Source organism: Vombatus ursinus, unplaced genomic scaffold (genome assembly GCF_900497805.2).
Source record: "Vombatus ursinus unplaced genomic scaffold, bare-nosed wombat genome assembly UNPS02014779.1, whole genome shotgun sequence".
Taxonomy (NCBI): domain Eukaryota; kingdom Metazoa; phylum Chordata; class Mammalia; order Diprotodontia; family Vombatidae; genus Vombatus; species Vombatus ursinus.
This window is the reverse complement of record NW_020954557.1, coordinates 64,794,078-64,813,399: the sequence shown is the minus strand read 5'-3', so window position 1 is coordinate 64,813,399 and position 19,322 is coordinate 64,794,078. Positions and strand designations below refer to the sequence as shown.

Below are 19,322 nucleotides of genomic sequence, written 5' to 3'. Positions count from 1 at the left end.
GTCAGCAAGGTCATGTGGTAAGAAAGAAAGACAACTTATCCTTCCTTATATATCATTAAAAAGATACCCATACAATCTAAGTTGTTGTTTTCTCTGAAATTGCATGTGGCCTTTGGGGCATCATAATACATGGTATATGTTTTCAAGTATATGGATGTAAGACTATTAAATACAGATTATTTACTGAGGTTAATATATTAAATCTTCATATTTGACTTGGGATCAGTATTTTCTCCAGTGCAACATACGTGTACGACATTCTTAGCATAAACAGATAAAAGACCTACAGAGCCACATAACCCCTTGTATATATATGTCCCAAAGAATTAAATAATATACTTCAATTTCTTGTTTGTTTTCTTCTTGCTGCCACCCTAGTGCCACGTCTGCTTTCAACCTTGTTAGGACACCACATTTTGATTCTTATCCTGGTCCTTGCCCCCTACTGTGTTTTGTTCTCTATTCCTAACTCTGTTGCTTATACTTAAAATTCCAGCCCAAAGTAGCTCCTTTTCTCTCCTTACCTGAGCTTCTCTCTGTACCTTTTAAATATGTAAGGATGGGAAAGTATAATGACAAATGAAAGAGTAGGAAGTCCTCTGCCCTTCATTCTAGCTTATTGTTCTCCGCTATCTCTAGGTCACCAACTCTGCCAAAGCTATTGCAATGAGGAAGAATGCCCACAAAGAATAAAATAGCATGAAGTGAAGAGCTCTACTGTTCTTGACATTTTTTTATGGAGGGGGAAGAACAGTCGTAACTAGATTAAAGTTACAGTATAGCAGTATAGATGAGAGATGGGGAAATGGGGTGGGGGGGAGAGGAGATAGCAAATTCCTAATTTACCTTACATTACACCAAATGTTTACTTAAATTGACAAATTATATTTTAATAGCAGGTCTTTATGAATAGTAATAATGTATTTCAGATTATGTTTATTGGCAAAAGCTGAATTAACCTGACCCATTAGGTGAACAGACTGTCATTGAGTGTGGTCTTGCAGATCAAATATGGACTGATTCATTGCCATGTGGTCCCCAAAAGGAAGGCAGAAACAGGCAAGGTTAAGACATATCTCCCTTTAATTTTGCTGTTTTGCCTCTTAGCACTTATTTGCCATCTCTATGTTTTAGTTTCTCAAATGAAGGGTTAAACAAGGCTATCATTAGAATTGCCTTCAACATTCTCTGTATCTTTGGTGCTCTTTATTGCCCCTGATGGAGACAAGGGTATGATGGCATGGATTCGTCTATATATTGTTTTGTTGCCTCTTAGAAAGTTCAAAGTGTTTCAATAGTTTACAGTTGTGTTGATTGCATCATTTGATTATATAAAAAGTGATGCTAAATTAATGCTAGTACATGGGCCCACACATATAATAAAATGTAGGTATATTTGCAAATAGGTGGCAATGTTTTTTTGTTGGAAAATTTAAGAAATCATAACTAAAGATCACTTTTAAGGACTTAATGGTTTATTAATACCTTAAAGAATTCAATTTGCTTCATCCCCTGGTAATTTGTGTGGTTGTTCCTGATGAATACAATCTAACTACTGCCATAATCATTCCTGATCTGTTAAAATAAAGTAATAAGTTTAATTTTAAAAAGTTTGTATTTTCCCCTCCTATTTATATAGTCTGTCCACAGACATATTACTGGAAATTAACACTTGAAAACAAAATTCATCATGATATGTTGGCAGGAGCAAGGTATAGTGGAAAGAGCACTGAAGACATTGGTTGAGGTCTCAGATGTAGGAATATCTAGTTAGGGAACATCACCTCTCTGGTCTCAGCTTTTTAATCTATATGAGGAGAGGACTGATCCTGATTAATTCTGATGTCTCTTCTAGACTTAACATTCCATGATTTATAATCCTATGTGAGCCAGTTACTTTATTGATTTTTAATTAATTAAATATTTTTATAAAGTCTTAGAACTTGTAAAGTCACAAATTTATATTATAAAATCCCTCTTTTAATCTCATGCTGAGTCATCATGCCTTTAGCTGATCAACTGAGTGAAAAATATAAAACTGGTTGTATAAGATTGCAAATACTATATTTTCTAATATTTCAACCAATTATTTTAGTACTTTTATCACTGTAGTCTTGGAGTATACAAAAATAAACATTATGATTTCATTAAAAAAATCTTTTTTTCTTTTCAAATTGGGGAGTAGCTTTATTAAGCTACCAAAAAATAAGATAATATAGCCTAGAAACAAGTCAATGGCATCTTTATGATAAAGTATAAAATAGCTCACATAAGAAAATAGAAGCTACATCAGTGGCTTTCACATTTTCTCTAATATCAGTTCATTTGGAATAGTTTTGTTCATAATAAAGTAAATGAAAGTATTCTTTGAAACTTGGCAAGTGTTCAATCACTAGGAAAATTAACATGTGGTTGAATATTAATACAAATAATTCCATAGTGGTAGAAATTACTTTCATGCTGATGCAAAAATTCTATATCATAAAATTATCATAAAAATAAAAGCACCTAATTCACTTTCATTTTACCCTTTTTTATTTACATAAATATTTTTATTCAATTATTAGAAATTGGGTGAGATAAAAATGAAGTTGACACTTGCTGGCTCAGATCAGTCTCTTTAAATGGGGGTGATATGGAAGTAGAATTAGGATCATTTGGAATGAGTTTTATTGACATTAAAGCCAATGTATATACTTTTCACCAGATTTTGCAGTATTATGCAGGTGTCTGTATCATGAACACAGATGTGTGTTCCTTGACTTAAATTCATAATAAGTAGCACCCCATTTTTTTGGCAATTTCAGTCCATGCAACATAAGCTCAAACCAAGGCGTGAGTCTGAGCAACAGAACAGATTATTAAAAGCCCCTGTGGCAAAGCTATATACTTTACTCCTTCATTCAGAACTTTATTGGTCCTTTCTTCCTAGCATTCTTAATAAGCTTGATTATCTTAATATACTATTCTTAATAAGCTTGACTTCCTCTCCTGAAGTAACAAAGTAAAAAGTAAGGAGAGAGGAATCTTATAATGAACAGATTTGACAGCCTGATAACAAGACAGGAAATAGTCAAACTGAAAATAAGATACGACTGCATAGGAAAATAATAGATGTTTAAAATGATGACTGATGAAGAAAAGGTTAAATGAGCAGGGCATTGGACTAAGTGCTTAAGATACAAGATTTTTAAAAATGACATAATCTTCACCCTTAAAGAATTTTTACTCTAATAAGAAAAAAAAATAAGGCATGCACATGAGTAAGAGACAAGGTAAAATGTGCTGAGCACTAAAGAGAAGTTAAGACAATAAAAATGAAGACAACAAAACCAATAACCAGAACACATGAAGGACTACTTTCAGTTGGGGGCAATTGGAGAAGGCTTCCTGGAGGAGTTCCTATATGTGATGGGCCTTGAAAGAAAGAAGGGATTTCAGCCCAGTGGAATGTGAACTGAGTTCATGCTGGGCATGCAATATGATGTACATAAAAACGTGAAGGCAGGAGAAGTCAGAGTAAAATTAGACAAATTTACTTTGACTGGAATATAGAATGAATGACATAAACTCAAGCATAGGTTCCCAAAGTGGGCAATACCCCTGGGGGGCTCTGAAACGATTGGGGTGGGGGGGCAGTAGTAGCCTCTAATGACACAAATTCCCCACCCCCCCCAAAAAAAACCAAAATAAAACCATTAAAGGGTTAAAAAAAGTAGATTTCCAGGGGGGTGCTGAGGAATTTTTTTTTCAGAGGGAGTGGTAGGTCAAATAAATTCTGGAACCTCTGAGAGGGAAAACCTGATGATTCCAGAGTCACAGGACCTGGGTTCAAATTCTGTCTTTGACATTTTGTAACCTTAACTTGTGTCACTTAACCTCCCTTGGTCTTAGTTTTCTCAACTATAAAATTAGGGGATTGTACCTGATGGTTTCTTCTGGCTTTGATTTATGAATGTATAGGGTAGTGTAAGACAAGGTAGAAAAGGTAGGTTGGAGGAGATTGGTGGGTAGAAAAGGTAGATTGTGGAGGATATTAAAGTACTAGGCTGAAGAGTTCATCTTTCATCTTATAGGTAATGGAAAAACTTTTTAAGGTTTTTGAAAAGATAAATGGAATTAAAGGAAATCCTCTTCCATGTCATTTGTTTTAAAGATAGGGAATAAATTGGTAAAACAACAACAAAACAACAAACTACTTAGAGGATCATAAACTTAGAGCTAGGAGAATCTTAGGGTTCACCAAGCCCAACTCTTTCATTTGAATTGTTCCCTTTTTGCAACATTTCATTTACCAATGATGCCAGATGAATGAAGTATTATTATTTTTTCTTTTTTTTTTGGCTTTTTGGTGAGGCAATTGGAGTTAAGTGACTTGCCCAGGGTCACACAGCTAGTAAGTGTCAAGTGTTCTGTCTGAGGTTAGGATTTGAACTCAGGTCCTCCTGACTCCAGGGCCAGAGCTCTATCCACTGTGCCAACTAGCTGCCCCTAAATGAAGTATCTTTGCAAATTTTTTTTAAAGGTTGTACATCATGGACAAGATTGTCCACAAAGACAAGGATAGAAGATTGGGAATATTCTGAGGGACCAGATATGCTCTTAAGAGAATAAGAATTTTCCAAGGAAAAGAGTCTTTTTGGAACCCTATAATTTTCTATGTAGTCAACCCTAGTTTCCCTAATTTAGTGTTTCTACTTATATAATAATAACCAAAGCTTGCATTTACATGGTGATTTCCTCCTCACAATATCCTTGTGAATTAGAGGCAGTGTGAGTACTATTATCTGCATTTTATCAGATGAAGAAACTGAGGCTCATAGAAATAAAGTGACTTGCCACGTAATCAAACAACTAAAGCAAAAAGCTGAGAACTAACTAAACTTTTAAGTGCTAAAGCTGAAAACTGAACCTGTGTCTTCTGGATTCTTCTTCAACCCAAATTCACCCTTTACAGAATTGGCTGCCCTCTGTCACACACCATAATAAATGAAGAGTTACCTCTCCATGCCTTCAGTTGGTGGGTGTTCAGGGAATAATAGCTAATTATAACATTAGTTTCAGCAAAAATAAAATTATGGAAATAAGTTTTCTGGGAGGAGGAGAGAGCGCTGGACATTCCAAAATAAAATAGCAAATATTTTTGGATCATCCATAGCACCTACCTTTATCAAAGATAGTGCAGAAGTGAGCCTGTGCATCTATAATGAAGTTGCATGTTACCACTAGTAATAATAACAATGCCTTGTGTTTGTATAGCACCTTTTTTTTTTTAATAGGTCAGAATATTTACAGAAAAATATTTTTGCTAATGCTAATTTTATGAAAATTGAGGCATAAAGAATTGGGGAATTTCAAAAGTCACAAAATGAACAGGTCTATTTAAAAAATGGAAGATGCTAATACTTTCATTTATACTTTTTGGACAAGCAGATTTGTTATGGCTTTTCATTCTCAATAATTTATTCTGGGTTGCTTCAGTTTAATTCTTGAATATCACAGGTTAATTAGGTAAATCTAATTCATTTCTTTAGAACCTTTCTTTACAACTGTGTTATCTACTATCAATGCTGGCAACAGTCATACTATATTGGAGCACTGAACTTCTTTTGTGGCCCATGTTAATCCTGATGCTCTCTGCCGCTGTAGACCTCTACCAGTCTGAAGCCCTGCTGTGTTTCTAGAATGAGTTTTTCTCATTTAGTCACATTTCTTAAATTTTCAAATTTACTTTGATCATGTATGATGGAGAGGAAGTCATTTCGACATCTAAGAAGATGAATTACACCTTTTGATTCTTAACTCAAGAAAAAAAATATTCTTACCACCATCCTGTCTCATTGGCTATGTGCCCCACTCTCTTCCTTCCTTCCTTCCCCTCCCCCCCAAAAAATCAAAAAGGCCTCAGAGTTAGTCGGGCCTCAAAAACTTATAAACTTAAAAAAATGAGTGATTACCATATCAGTCCTACCTCCTGTCCATCATCCCTTCTCAGTAAGTAAACAAAAATTTCTGCCTTTTGTCAAGCTCCCTTTTCTTCCCCTTAAAAAGTAAAAAAATTAAATGAAAAGAGAATGAAAAGAAAGAGATGGTATCTTCCACTTTGAATCTAATGACAATTTTATGTTTACATTGATTTTTATTGGACTTGCCATGACATTTTTTCAAGTCTGGACATGGGATTTAACCAGTTGTCATTATAAATAATTCCTTTCACTGGAACTTACTTTATTTTGTAATGATTGTTGTATAGAAATCTGTTGTTACTGTAATATTTCATTTAACTCATTTAAGTAATATAGCACTATCAAAATCATGTTTTGGTTAAGTAGATTGCAGTTGAGTAAAGTTCTTATCATATTTAAATAGTAAATTTAAATGCTCTGAAACAAATTTGTAATTATTCTGAAAGCCCCTAACAAAATGCACCTGTGATTTTTTTATATATTCCATGAACCACAAAGTACACAAAACAACTCTTAAGAGAAAAAGAAATAAATCTTCCCTCATTTCTTCATTACTATATATCATTTTCATCACTTTGTTAATTTTCAAGTATTTTAGAACCTCCACTATGTTAATTTGGGTTCCAGCCATTTCTCTGATATTCTTTTGTGATTTTAAACTTGTGATTTATCTAATTTTACTGAATCATTGTCTAATAACTTCTCTGCTTTAAAATATTGCATGGGAGTTATATATCTAATTGCAACCCCCCACTCCAACTTTCTGACATTGCAGTGAGATGCCATGCCTTTCTCTATGTTTTACATTGGCCCATGTTGGATTTTGTACTAACAATCATTTTGGGGACATACTTTTTTTTTTCATCCCAAAGTTCATGAGTCAGGGAGCTGTAATAACATTAAGCTTAATTTCATGAGAAGCAGCCATGATGTAGTGGATAGCCTTGCAATCAAGAAGCTGAGGGTTCAAGTCCCGTTACTAATACATCCTTGCAATGTCAGCTTGGGCAAGTCACTTATCCTCTCATTGCTCTAAGCAACTCTCTAAGTCTTTTAAGTTTCAGAGAAGATCCCAACCTGCTTAGGTAAAGGGCCCTGTTCTTTCAGTCCAGAGCTCCCTATATTTATGAAATCACTGACTAGACTCTATCCCTATTCCATCACGTCATAAATATTGCATGCATTTTCTACATGCACAATATGGAGCTTCTGCCCATTTGCTATAATATAGCCATATAATGATTTGTTTGGATTTTGTTGCAGATGATTGATAGGGCAGAATGTTGGCAGTGATGTGAATTGCTGTTGGGCTGTCTTGAACATTGCAGTACTAGTGGTGATTTCTTCTCTTTTTCTGTGTGCTTGTCTAGTCTCGACAGACACCTGAGGGTGAGTTCCTCCCCCTTGACCAACTTGAGCTGGATGTAGGTTTTAGTACAGGGGCAGATCAACTTTTTCTTGTTTCCCCCCTCACAATTTGCCACGTGATCGATGCCAAAAGCCCCTTCTATGACCTATCCCAACGAAGCATGCAAGCTGAACAGTTCGAGATTGTCGTCATCCTGGAGGGCATTGTGGAAACAACTGGTGAGTAAAAAAAATAGCTATATGATAAAATATACTGTATCCATGTCAATGTTTTATTTCTTCCAATTTTTTTTATATGCTTGACATCACTTGTCAAAAATTGGACCAAAAAACTCACTAGGTCTCAAATGGTTAGTATAAATGAAAGTAATGACTTATTGCTTGTTTCCATTTAAATGAAACTTGCCTTGAATACTGTTTGGAAAATTAGGATGTCTTAATGAAAATGGTGTGTGTGTATGTGTGTGTGTGTGTGTGCATTTAGAATATTCATATAAAATAGCTTGAAATTGATACAAATCCTTACAAAGTATTTCATTGTTCATTTTGAAACGCAAACCTGGAATATCCTGCAAATAAGTCTGCTCTCTATATTCCTTTGAGATAGAAAAATACAAATTAATGGGTACTTGAGCTCCATGTAAAAGTGCCTTTGTCCTTTATACTTGATTGTCCCTGAAAAGCTATTGAACACATTAATGTACATGACCTTAATGGAAAGTTGATTTTTTTTAAACAATAGTACACATTAACAGTATCATACAGATATTGCCCAAGTGTCCTCTAAAGCAATGTATTAATGTCTTGTTTAAGTTATTTTAGTGAAGGATGAGAGTAGGCAAAAGGGTGAGGTGTGTAAACTGAAAATATGTTTGCTGGGAACCCACACATTAAATGGCTGGGGTTGAAGTGCCAGGGGGGTAGAGATTGGCTTAATTTGGAGTTAGGTAGTTAAGTGAAAAAAGTTCTAGGCAATGATCCTCAATAGATTGGGTACCATCACATAAACGGAGATATATTAGCTGCAATCATTTGGTTCCTTTTCTTATGGATGGACTCCACCAAGGAGTACTGAATCTTTAAGGCATTAGAGATGTTCAGTTTTACTTCACACTGCTGTGTTTCTTTCTTTTCTTTTTTTTTTTTTTAGGCAATTGGGGTTAAGTGATTGGCCCAGGGTCACACAGTAAGTGTCAAGTGTTTGGTCTGAGGTCAGGATTTGAACTCAGGTCCTCCTGACTTCATGGCCAGTGCTCTATCCACTGCACCACCTAGCTGCCCCAACTGCTGTGTTTCTTAAAGGAAACTGCTTCTTCTACCTTTTCTTATTAGACATGGTAATCTCCAAGTTTATCTACTGAACCAAAATTGATCATTTCCTCATAACTCTAATCTGCTTAAATTGAAAGAAAGACATCATTTTCTGAAAGAATTGCTTCTCTTATTTACCTCTTACAAACACTAAATATTACTGATCATTTGGTGTGAGGAGTGCTATTCAGACCGCTCTAAATTCTGGCTGTCTGGATGACTTGTCACTTTCCCTTCGGCCAGTCACTTACCCTGTCCATTCCATGAAATATAAAGAGATGATGCTATTGACCCTTGAGGTAGCACTCTGTGGATTGTGTAAAAGTCTTAATGAGTGATTACTTGTGAGTTTAACAGTATTAAGGAAATATGAAGAGTTCTAGGAAACTAAACAAATGTTTATTTGTGTAAAGGTTTAAGATCTTTGATCACGTATTATTTCCCATTAGATTCAGGCTGTCAGTGCTTCAGGAAAGAAATAAAAACCAGGTTTAAAATAATTCATAAGTAAAGACATCTCTCTAGCATCTATAATTAGATTCTACTTTTTGGGCTATTTGAACTCTGTAAAATTTTTAATTAGGACTTCCTACTTGGATTTTCTTCCTTAAAATGATGCAGTTGAAAAATTAGATAATTTTATTTTTACTATAACTAGATTTTTTTGGGGGGAGCAGTAGGAATATGTCTGGATCCATGATTTTATTGGTTTAGGGAACTCTCAGTGTGTCAACTCCCTCCACACATGTAGATGAGTAATTTCTCTGTAACTTGTCCTCTTTGAGAGTTGCCTGGGGGGAACCAAGTGGTTAAATGATTTGTCTCTGGTTACACAGATGATAAGTGTCAGAGGTGTAACAATCTCTGGTTTTCCTGATTCCAAGGCCAGCCATTGATCTATTATCCCACTCTTGATCAAATACTTTTTACATGTGTTTTATTCATTAAAACTGTTTGAGATAGGTTTCAATTGCTTTTAGTTTATTTGTTCAACTGATATAGTATGTTATCACAGCTTAGAGAACAGATATCAGATAAATTTTTTATTGATCTTTTGTGGTTTATGGTTTCATATCTCCAAAGAATGACAATTGAGAGTTGAATTCAAGGTACTGAATGTCAACAGCACACCTGTTAATAGTTTATCACGTGTTTATTATTAATGAATGTACTGATTTGGAATGTGAATTAAATGTGGGATTTTTTTTTGACAGTCTAAAGAAACATTGATTAGTAATTCTGATCCTGAATGTATATGGGAATGATGCTTGAATGTATTAGGGAATGATACTCTACACAATATTTATATTCTGCCTACTTTTTTCATTAACTGATTAATTTTCATCTCCCACATTAGAATACCTAAGGTGAGTACTTTATTGTTTTGCATGAAGCCATCAGGGAGCTTGTGATAATGAGAATCTTTTAAAATGTCAGATTATCAATCTCTCTCCTTCTAAACTTAAATGACAAAAAAAGAATTTGAAAAGTCTGAATTTCTTATTTAGGGACCAACGTGTGTGTGTGTGTGTGTGTGTGTGTGTGTGTGTGTGTGTGTGTGTGGTGTTAGTGAGAGATTTAAGCTTAATTTCTTATAATCTTAATTGAAGATTGTTTCTAGATCTAATATAGCAAGAGAAACATTCAGGAATATTATTCATCATATATATCATTTATTGCAAGAAGTACATCTGACTTTGTGTTTGAGTACATACTCTAAAAATGAACACATATGTTATTCAAACTCTGTAAACTTGTGGATTATACCAGAGTTTAACTAGTCTAAAAAAAAAAGAGTACACAAAAATTTCTAGATTCTGTTTCAGTCACTCTGTTCAGCTGAAATTTCTTGAAAGAAACTCAATATTTTAAAAATAAATTTTAAGAACATATCTCCTTCATTCATGCCATTTTATAATAGTTTTAAAAACTACGCATTAATTAGAATGAGGAGAAATTTCATTCCTTTTTTTTTAAAGCTGTCAATGTACTGTATATTCTGAAATTATCCTTGAGTGTTGGTCCCTTCTATGTTGTTAGATACGAGGTTCTGCTTACTTAACTTTAGTTATATATTCTTCTAGACAGTTCAATATCTTTATATCCTTAATTCCTAAGATTGAGATAATATTTACATGTTACTTTACTAGATGAACTGGAAACTTTATAATTTGATTAAAAACCAGAGATGTTTTATTTTCCCCTTGCTACTGGACAACTCCCAATATATTCACCTGAAGTATTCACATAGCACTTGCACATTTGGGATGGTATTCCATTGGGTGACTATTGCCTTGGGTTCTAGGGTTCCCCAGCGTGTGGCTACTCCTATTACTGTAGTTCATAAGTCCCTACTAGTATGCTTCCCATTAACAGTCAGGCTATAGATATAATTATCAGATAGCAAAGATATTTACCCAAGATGGTATGGTTAGAAGAGTAGGTACAAAAACATTCATCCCTTAAAGCATATTTTGACATAAATATACACATTTCTATGGGAAAAGGGGGTTGAAACTTTGATTATAGTGGTAGTGAGGCAAACTTTTAGAATACATATTTGGCAGAGTCGGTTTATAACTCCTGGTACATCAGGGCCAGAATTTCTTTTCTCTTTTTGTAACATCCTCATGCAGCTCCCTTGGGTACAACATCCCAATTAGGCTCCCCAGATCTTACTCTTATGCATAGTACTACTGTCCTTTCTCCTTAGAGCAATCATGCCCCTTGAAGATGTTTCGTAGTTTGGGTTTCTGTATGCATGGTCTGTCTCTGCCCCTGGCTAGATACACTCTTTCCCATAGGTCCAGGAGCTGTGATGACATGGTGATGGGGTAGAGGGTAGAGCAATCCCCATCTTTGATGTCTTTTTGTAATAGGCACATAGGTGCTTCAAACTTTGTTCAACTCCTGGTAGTCCCAGGCTCCTTATGGTTTAGCTATTTTAAAACCCTCAAAGATAGAGCAAATTTGATGACTCACTCAATTGTGTTGCTTCCTCTAATTCCGTAATAAAAAGGTATTCACAGATCATACTAGGGTCAAGACATAAACTTATCTTTTATAGTTATTTAATACTTCATTAGTATTTTATGATTACAGTGTAGGTCTTCTATATCTAACTGAAGTGTATATGGGGGGGGTCATCTCTATATTTCATAATGAGTGAGTCTAATGATCTGAGAATTAGCAATGCTCAAGACGGAGTAATGAAATTACCCTGTTCAGGAAGAACTGGAATGTTTTTTGTTTTTTTTTTTTTTTGCTTCTGTGCAATTAAAAAAAAAATTAAACCCTGCCAATATAAAGTAAACCTAGATTGAGCTAAGATTTCTCAAATAATTTCCATTTGTACTGCCAGACTATAGACTATTTATGTGTAGGTATCCAAGAAACTGACAAATGTGATTATGATTAGCAATTGAAAGGAAATAAGCACTATTCATGTACTCTTGCCTACTTTACTAGTGAAAGAAAATTAGCAAGAAATGAACTGCAAGCTAGTTTGGTTACTTGAGAGCTGCATGTCATTTTGATCTTATAATACTCTTATCTGTCTTGATAATTTATTTTTTCCGCAATGGTCATCATTATCTAGAGTTAATTTAACACCTTATATGCTTTCTTACAATCTTGTAATTTTATAATTCGATTATGCTTACTGTAGCTCAACTCAGGTTTGAGCAAGTTATAGTATCAAATGAGACCTCAGATCTTTATATCTGCTCAGCCAATGTCCTTAGGTAAGCCACCGGCTTGACTCTACATGGGCATGTCTGTCATCTATAATTTTACTTCCTCAAGTTGCTGTGACCTTTCAGAATAATGATATTTGGAAGGGTTGTTATCATTTTAACACCTTTGCTGCAAAGTCCAGTGGATGGAGTAATTTGTTTATATATTGAAAATCTCAAAATTAACTCCTAACAAGTTACAAAGCTCTACTTATTCAACTTACATTTCTTTCTAATTTTATAATACTTCTTTTTTTTAGTCTTCTTTAGAGATAGCTTGACAGGTACTGTGGCAGGGTGGTTAGAGAACCAGACTCAGAAGACCTTTTTCACATACTGGCTATGTAATCCTACACAAATAATTTAACTTTTCAAGTGCTTGAGGCAACTGGCTAAGACTATGAGTAGCACCAAGGTTGTTGAATTGCTTGGTAGAGGGAGCCTCTTTCCAAGAGATCTTTATAACAATGAAATCCCAGGTCCAGTCTCTATCCCTGTTCCTAGAGATAGATCAACACAAATTAGATGATGCATATAGCAGCCAATTTAATAAAATTTGATTTCTACCTCTTCTTTCATTCTTTCTGGCATTTCCTTCTATATCCTTAAAAAGTTCTTTTATTTTCCTTTCAATCCATTTTCTTAGATCTATTATCACATTAGCTACTCTTACTCTTTTATTGAGGCTCTTTGGACATTTAATTTTTTTTAATTTCCCAATGGCTTTGTTTTAATTAATATATTTTTAATTTTCAACATTCACTTTCGTAAAATTTTGAGTTCCAAATTTTCTCCTTGACTTTTTTTTTAAGTAGGTAAGACTTTAGCAACATTCTCTTCTTTTGGGTGTTGAGAAAACATCTTTCGTTGGTTTCTTTTTTACTCTTCACATTTTATGTCTTTAGGAATGATGAAACTCTTCAATTCTGATTATTAGATAATTTACAATTAACCATCTTTCAACATGGGCTTTAAAATTTCATTGTTAATTCATTGTTTTGTGGTTGTAGAATATACTTGTTTTACTACAATTCAAATAGTTAACATATTCAACAAATATTCAATGGGCACCTCTTATGAGTGATATACTATTCTGTATACCAAGATGAATACCTGCCCTCAAGGAGTAAATAATTTAGTAAAAAAAAAATATTATTTGCTCTTTGTCCAAGCTGATTAGACTTCTCTCTGTGGAGAGCTCCAACAATTCCTTATAATCAATGAGCTCTATAAAATAATTTTCTTACCTTTTAGGTCCATAAACTTTTCATTATTCTCAAACATTTTTTTTTGCCATGACTTTTACCCCCTCACAGCTTCCTATTATTCCATCATACTGGCTAACACTAAGTGCATATTTTGTCAGATTTCTGTGGATATTTGTTGTTTGTTGTAGTTAGAGAAGAGAATACTAAAGGAGAATCTTTTCACAAGGTGTTTCAGATCTAATTTAGAATGGCAGAAAAAAAGTTAATAATAGGTCAAGCAGGAGAAGGGTGATAAAGGAGACATAAAGAGCCAAACGGCATTGAGATAAAGTGACAATGAGAGTTATGTTGACGTGGGGAGGAAGATTATTGACATAGCTAATATAATCACAATGAAAGACAGTTCAAATATGTCCTCAGACACTTAATAGCTGTATGTCCCTTGGCAAGTCACTTTAATCTCCTTTTGCTTTAGTTTCTTCAACTGTAAAATGGGGATAATTATAACACCTATGTCAAAGGATTGTCGTAAGAATTAAATGAGATAATATTTGTAAAAGCACGGTACCTGGCATGTGGTAGGCACTATACAAATAATTATTCTCTCCCTCCTGCTCTTTACCTGATTGCCTTTAAAAATCTGAAAGTTGTAAACGTTCCTTTATATAGTTGACTTAAGACTTTATGCCTGATTATTATTTTTACAGCAAAATTGTGCTGCTTATAAAACCAACTTAATGCCTGCTGACTTTGAAATAACTGGAAAACTCTTAAAGGTTTAGACTAAAGAGCAGAAAAAGAAAAGAAAATTAGTGGAACCTTTGTGTGGAAGAAAGGCAAACAGTAAAGGACATAGGTCACTAGAATGTTCTGGTGTTAAAAAGCTCATCAACTCCTTATGTGACATTGATCAGGGATCAGGAAGCAGTGAGGGATACGTTAACCCACTGATGACAGTGTGTATCCACTAAACACATTGAAGAGCTTGAAGAGGAGGTTTGTGCAAATGCAGGCTATCCTAATCAAAGAAGCCAAATGCAAATGAGCATGGGTAGAAAACCAGTATAAATCAGGAGTGTGAATTAAGAAGTACTGTCATTCATCATCATAACCAAGAACAGGATGTGATAGTTATTGTGGAACATTTTGTGAAGATTTAATATAAATGCCAAAGATGCTGGTATTGCTAACTTATGGATAGACTACAGATCATGAAAATTTCTGCACATGCATTAGACTCCAGCTAGGACATTGTGTTCAATTGTTTACTTTTTAATAGGAGATGATAGTATGTTCGTGATAAAATTTTTAAAAAGGGTAATTAAAAAAAATTCAGGCTGAAATTACTGCTTAATATTGTTAGTGATTGAGACAAACCATTTGAGTCTATTCTCTTCCAAAAAGAAAAATTAAAAAAAAAGAATTATTCTTAGAGCAATGGCCAGATTGAGAGAGATTAAATAGAATGCGTGAGGTTAGCATTAGGCAACTTTAATTAGGGAAATTTTTGAAAGCTAGACCCAGTGAATTTATGTTGACAGACCCAGGCTTTAAATCTGGATCTGTTACTACTTCTCTGATTCTAGTTATCACTGAATTTCCTTTATCTTCCAATTTCTTTGTCTGGAAAACAAAACTAAAAACCCTGATTCCACTTCACAGGATTGTTGTAAGAACTAACAAACAACTTTTACAAATAAAAAGTGCTAAGTTAATAATTATAAATTTTGTGAACTGACGTTTTTAGATGTTATTCTGATAACATTTCAAGCCAGATTTCAGGAATTTAGAAATAACATTGAATCTTACTTTAAAATCTACAAGAAAAAGACGAGAGAAAAAATAAAATAAAATAAGACACTATAACTTGAATTATTTATTTCCAAGTATAAATTCATTGAGTAAATAAAAATTGGAAAATGGAGATTCTCTTCATAAAATGAAATACTGAAATTTTCATAATTCACTTGTCTTAAGGAATTGTGTCCAAATACAGAAATCTTTCTACATTTCAGTACCAAATGTTAGCAGTTATTCAAATAACATTTGAAGTTTTTCTCTCTAGTCAACTTCCCCTACTCCCAAGAGTCCTGTAACCTCCAGATTAAGAGTATTAGGCCATAAAGGGGAATGATAAGATCTTCACGACCAAAAGATGTTATATCTTTTGGACATATCTTGATCTTCAACATGCATATAGTTCTTGCTTATTCTTAAACTACACACGTACACAGTTAAATTAACAAAACAAATTGGTGAAAGAAGTATAGGTATTGCACTTTTATCTGAACCTCAGGTTATTATTGTTGTTATTTTTGCTGTTGTCATTATTGTTATTTGAAAAAGCTGGTAAAATCCTTAGAGTTTGCTTTCTAAGTTCTCCAAGGGTAATCCGGTTACTACACTTCTGCAGCGAACCCTCTGGGCACAGGTCCTGGAACAATTATTTACCATTCACTTGAGTAACAGTGTTTTTCCAAACTTTTAAAAAGTAACTTACCAAAACTTCCTTTCATATAGGTTTTAGGAAACTATTTTTACCTGGGTATTTTGCAATAGTACTTTAAAGCAAACATGCCCACTGTATGTTTAATGTATTTACATCTTTCCAGGTGTGTGTGCATTGTCTTCTCCTATTCATAGAACTACCTTTTGAATTGTCCCACCCAACCTGTTCATGCCCTACCCAACCCAAAACATCCAAAACATATTTTGAATAAAAAAAGTTAAATTTAAATTCTTTTTCTTTCTCCCCCCCCAGTAAATTCAAACTCTTATCTAACAAAATGTAGGCTTTCTTTTTAATTTAAATTATAACATTTGTATAGCTTATTACTGTGTATGGAGTGTTCAGAGAGGACTGGTGCCTCTGGTGTGAAGGCTTGCTGAGCCCTTTTCAGGGCTGCTCATCCATCTACCTTTGTTGTCCACCTTCACCCAGCTCTCACCTGTGGCTCCAAGAAGCTACAGCATGAGCAGCAGCAACACCCTTGTAGAACCCTCTCAGCAGATGGGGCTAAACCAGATTGAAGGTAACTGACAGGCCTCATACCTGTTGGTGAGCTAGGAGGATGTCTACCCCAAGCATGTGAAGACTTCCCCCAGTGGAATGGTCAGATGAGAATGATTTGTTCCAATGCCCATTAAGCAGATGCTGTGGAATGCTTACAGCTTGACTAGATAATTCATAATAGGAAAATATCACTTCTGGCTAGAAGGATCAAGGACGGATTTGTGTAATATATATATATATATATATATATATATATGCACACATACATACATGTATGTGTGTGTATATGTGTATACATACATACACACATGTATGCATACATACATACACATATACATATAATATATTGCTTGGGCTGGGCCTAGGGAAATAGGTAGAAATTGTACAGATGGAGTGCAGGGATGAGTATTGATTATTAGATAGTATTAGGTTGACCAGATTGGAGCATTAAGTTAGTCAGAAAGAATAATGTAAGAATAATGTAAGCATAAATAAATAAGAAGCAAGATAAATAGGAAACCATCAGATGTCTTTAAAAAATAATAGTAGTCCGGTCTGGCTAGAGTGAGTAAGGCTTTATGAAAGTGAGTAGTGGGAAGATAGGTTAGAGCCAACTATAGAAGTTCTTGAATGTCAATAAAGAGTCTGAACTTTATTCAGTAGATAATGGTGAGCCTTTGAAACTTTAGAGCTATGAGATGATGATTTGTGTAATGAAAATTTATTCGTACTGTTTTATAATGGGAAGGTGAGGGAAATGACTCTGAAAAAAGCATAGAGATAAGAAATCACAAAGTATGTTGAGAGAACAGAAGTATCCCAGTGTGGCTATTGTGTTTGTTTTTTTTTTTTTAATATTTTTGATTTATGGAATGAAACAAACATTTCCATAGCATAGTAGGCTATTGTGTTTTTAAGATCATTTCTGGTAGGAAGCTAAAAAGTCCTGGTTTTACATTCATTAGCTGGGTGACCTTGGGCCTCTCACTTCCTTTCTCTTAGGTATAATTTTCTCATTTGTAAAATGAGGGCATTGAACTCCATTACTTTCAACCAGAACATTTCTATAACTCTGAATCATCTGTGGGAAATTTCCATATGTATACATCTACAGGTATGCAAAAAGGTGAGGTGAAAAGGGTCTTAAAGGTGATTTATTCTATCATTTTATAGATGAGGAAACTGAGGTGCAGAAAGATAAGGGAAAGGTTTCAAGAATGGGCTGGTGGACTGTATTCCTATCAGCCAAGTGTCAACTCTGAGCTAAATTCAGAAAGGCTTGTCATCCAAAGGTTGGCCATTGCAAAGGTTGTGACTGTTTTTTGATCATAGCAGCTAATGTAGATAGTTTTCTAAATCTACTTCAACTTTCTGAGGTCAGTCATTTCCTTCAGATCTGTCTGAGAGAATTATTTTTGTAATATTCATATCTTTATTTTCACTAACTTTTGGTATCCTTTGTAATTCTCTGTATTTTATTTTATGTCTTTCAAAACATGATGTATATTATCTACATCTATTTTTTTAGACACAAATAATAGCAAAACAAAAGCAAACTAATGACCCACAAAATACAAAAACTAGAGTTAGAGGACTCATTGAGGTTCCTTCCTGAAGGCTAATCTGTTAACTGACTTAAAAAGTGAGACTTTGTGCCTTCCTGACATATGACATTTGGTAAAAATAAAAAAAAATGTTGGCCATATGTGGTCTAAAAGTGGATCCATGCTAAGAACACAGGGTCGGGGGGGGCATTCCTGTCATAGGGAACAACCAGTCATGAGATACATATAGAAGACAGAGTTTCACATGTGAGGAATGGTGAGAAGGCCAGGGGATCATAGAGTACCTAGAGAGAAGTAAAATTTAAGAAAGACAAAGTACAATTTAAAAATACTAGAAAGGTAGGAAGATGTCAGCTTATAAAGGAACTTAAAAGCCAAATCAAGGATTCTATATTTGATTTGGAGGTAATAGGGAACTACAGATCTAGGCTTTAGGGAAATTGGCAATTCAGTGAATGCATGGTGTGTTTGGGAGTGATGTGAAGTGGTGAAAATGATCAGCAAACTATTGCAATAGTTCAGGTGATGAGGATATGAGGACTTGTACCAGGGTAGTGGCTGTGATAGAGCAGAGGAGGCAAATATAGATGTTGTAAAGGCAAAATCAGCAGAATGTGGCAAGAGATTGGATGGGGGGAGGTTAGAATGAGGAGTATAGAATGACACCTAGGTAATGAAATTGGGTGACTGGAAGGATGGTGGTGCCCAATGATAGGGATGTTTGGAAAAGTGGAATGTTTAAGGGTAAAGGTAATGAGTTTAAGATGTTGATGGGCAAGTCAGTTCAATCTACCAGTTAGGTAGTTGGAGATGTGAAACTGGTGATGAAGAGAGATATTATGGTCAGATAAATAGGTCTAAGAATCAAACCAAATTCCTGTATAGCTCTAGCCAAATAAAAATAAACTTAATTTTTCAATCTTTAATTGCTAATGGGAGGTGTTTAAGTTTCTTGAATTTCTATGTTTTTTAAGTTTGTATGTTCTTCTGTAGGCATGATTCAAAATTTTCCCTGTTACTGAAAGCCACCCCCTTGTTTTGAACCATAGATAGCTTTGTAGAATGCTATTTTGGGGTGCCAACTGATCTGTTCTTTCAAAAATAGTTATTTTCCAGCTTTCCATTTGCTTTCTTAAAAAAAAAATAAAGGACAATAT

The 19,322-nt window shown here is 34.4% G+C and overlaps 1 protein-coding gene across 1 annotated transcript in view; it reads left to right on the top strand.

Annotated features, from left to right (window-relative positions):
• LOC114045933 (G protein-activated inward rectifier potassium channel 1) overlaps positions 1 to 19,322 on the top strand; it is a 197,891-nt gene that overhangs the window by 5,616 nt on the left and 172,953 nt on the right. Inside the window, exon 2 of the mRNA XM_027866145.1 lies at positions 7,337 to 7,553. Coding sequence (XP_027721946.1) covers positions 7,337 to 7,553 — 217 coding nt within the window. The remainder of the gene's footprint in view (positions 1 to 7,336; positions 7,554 to 19,322) is intronic.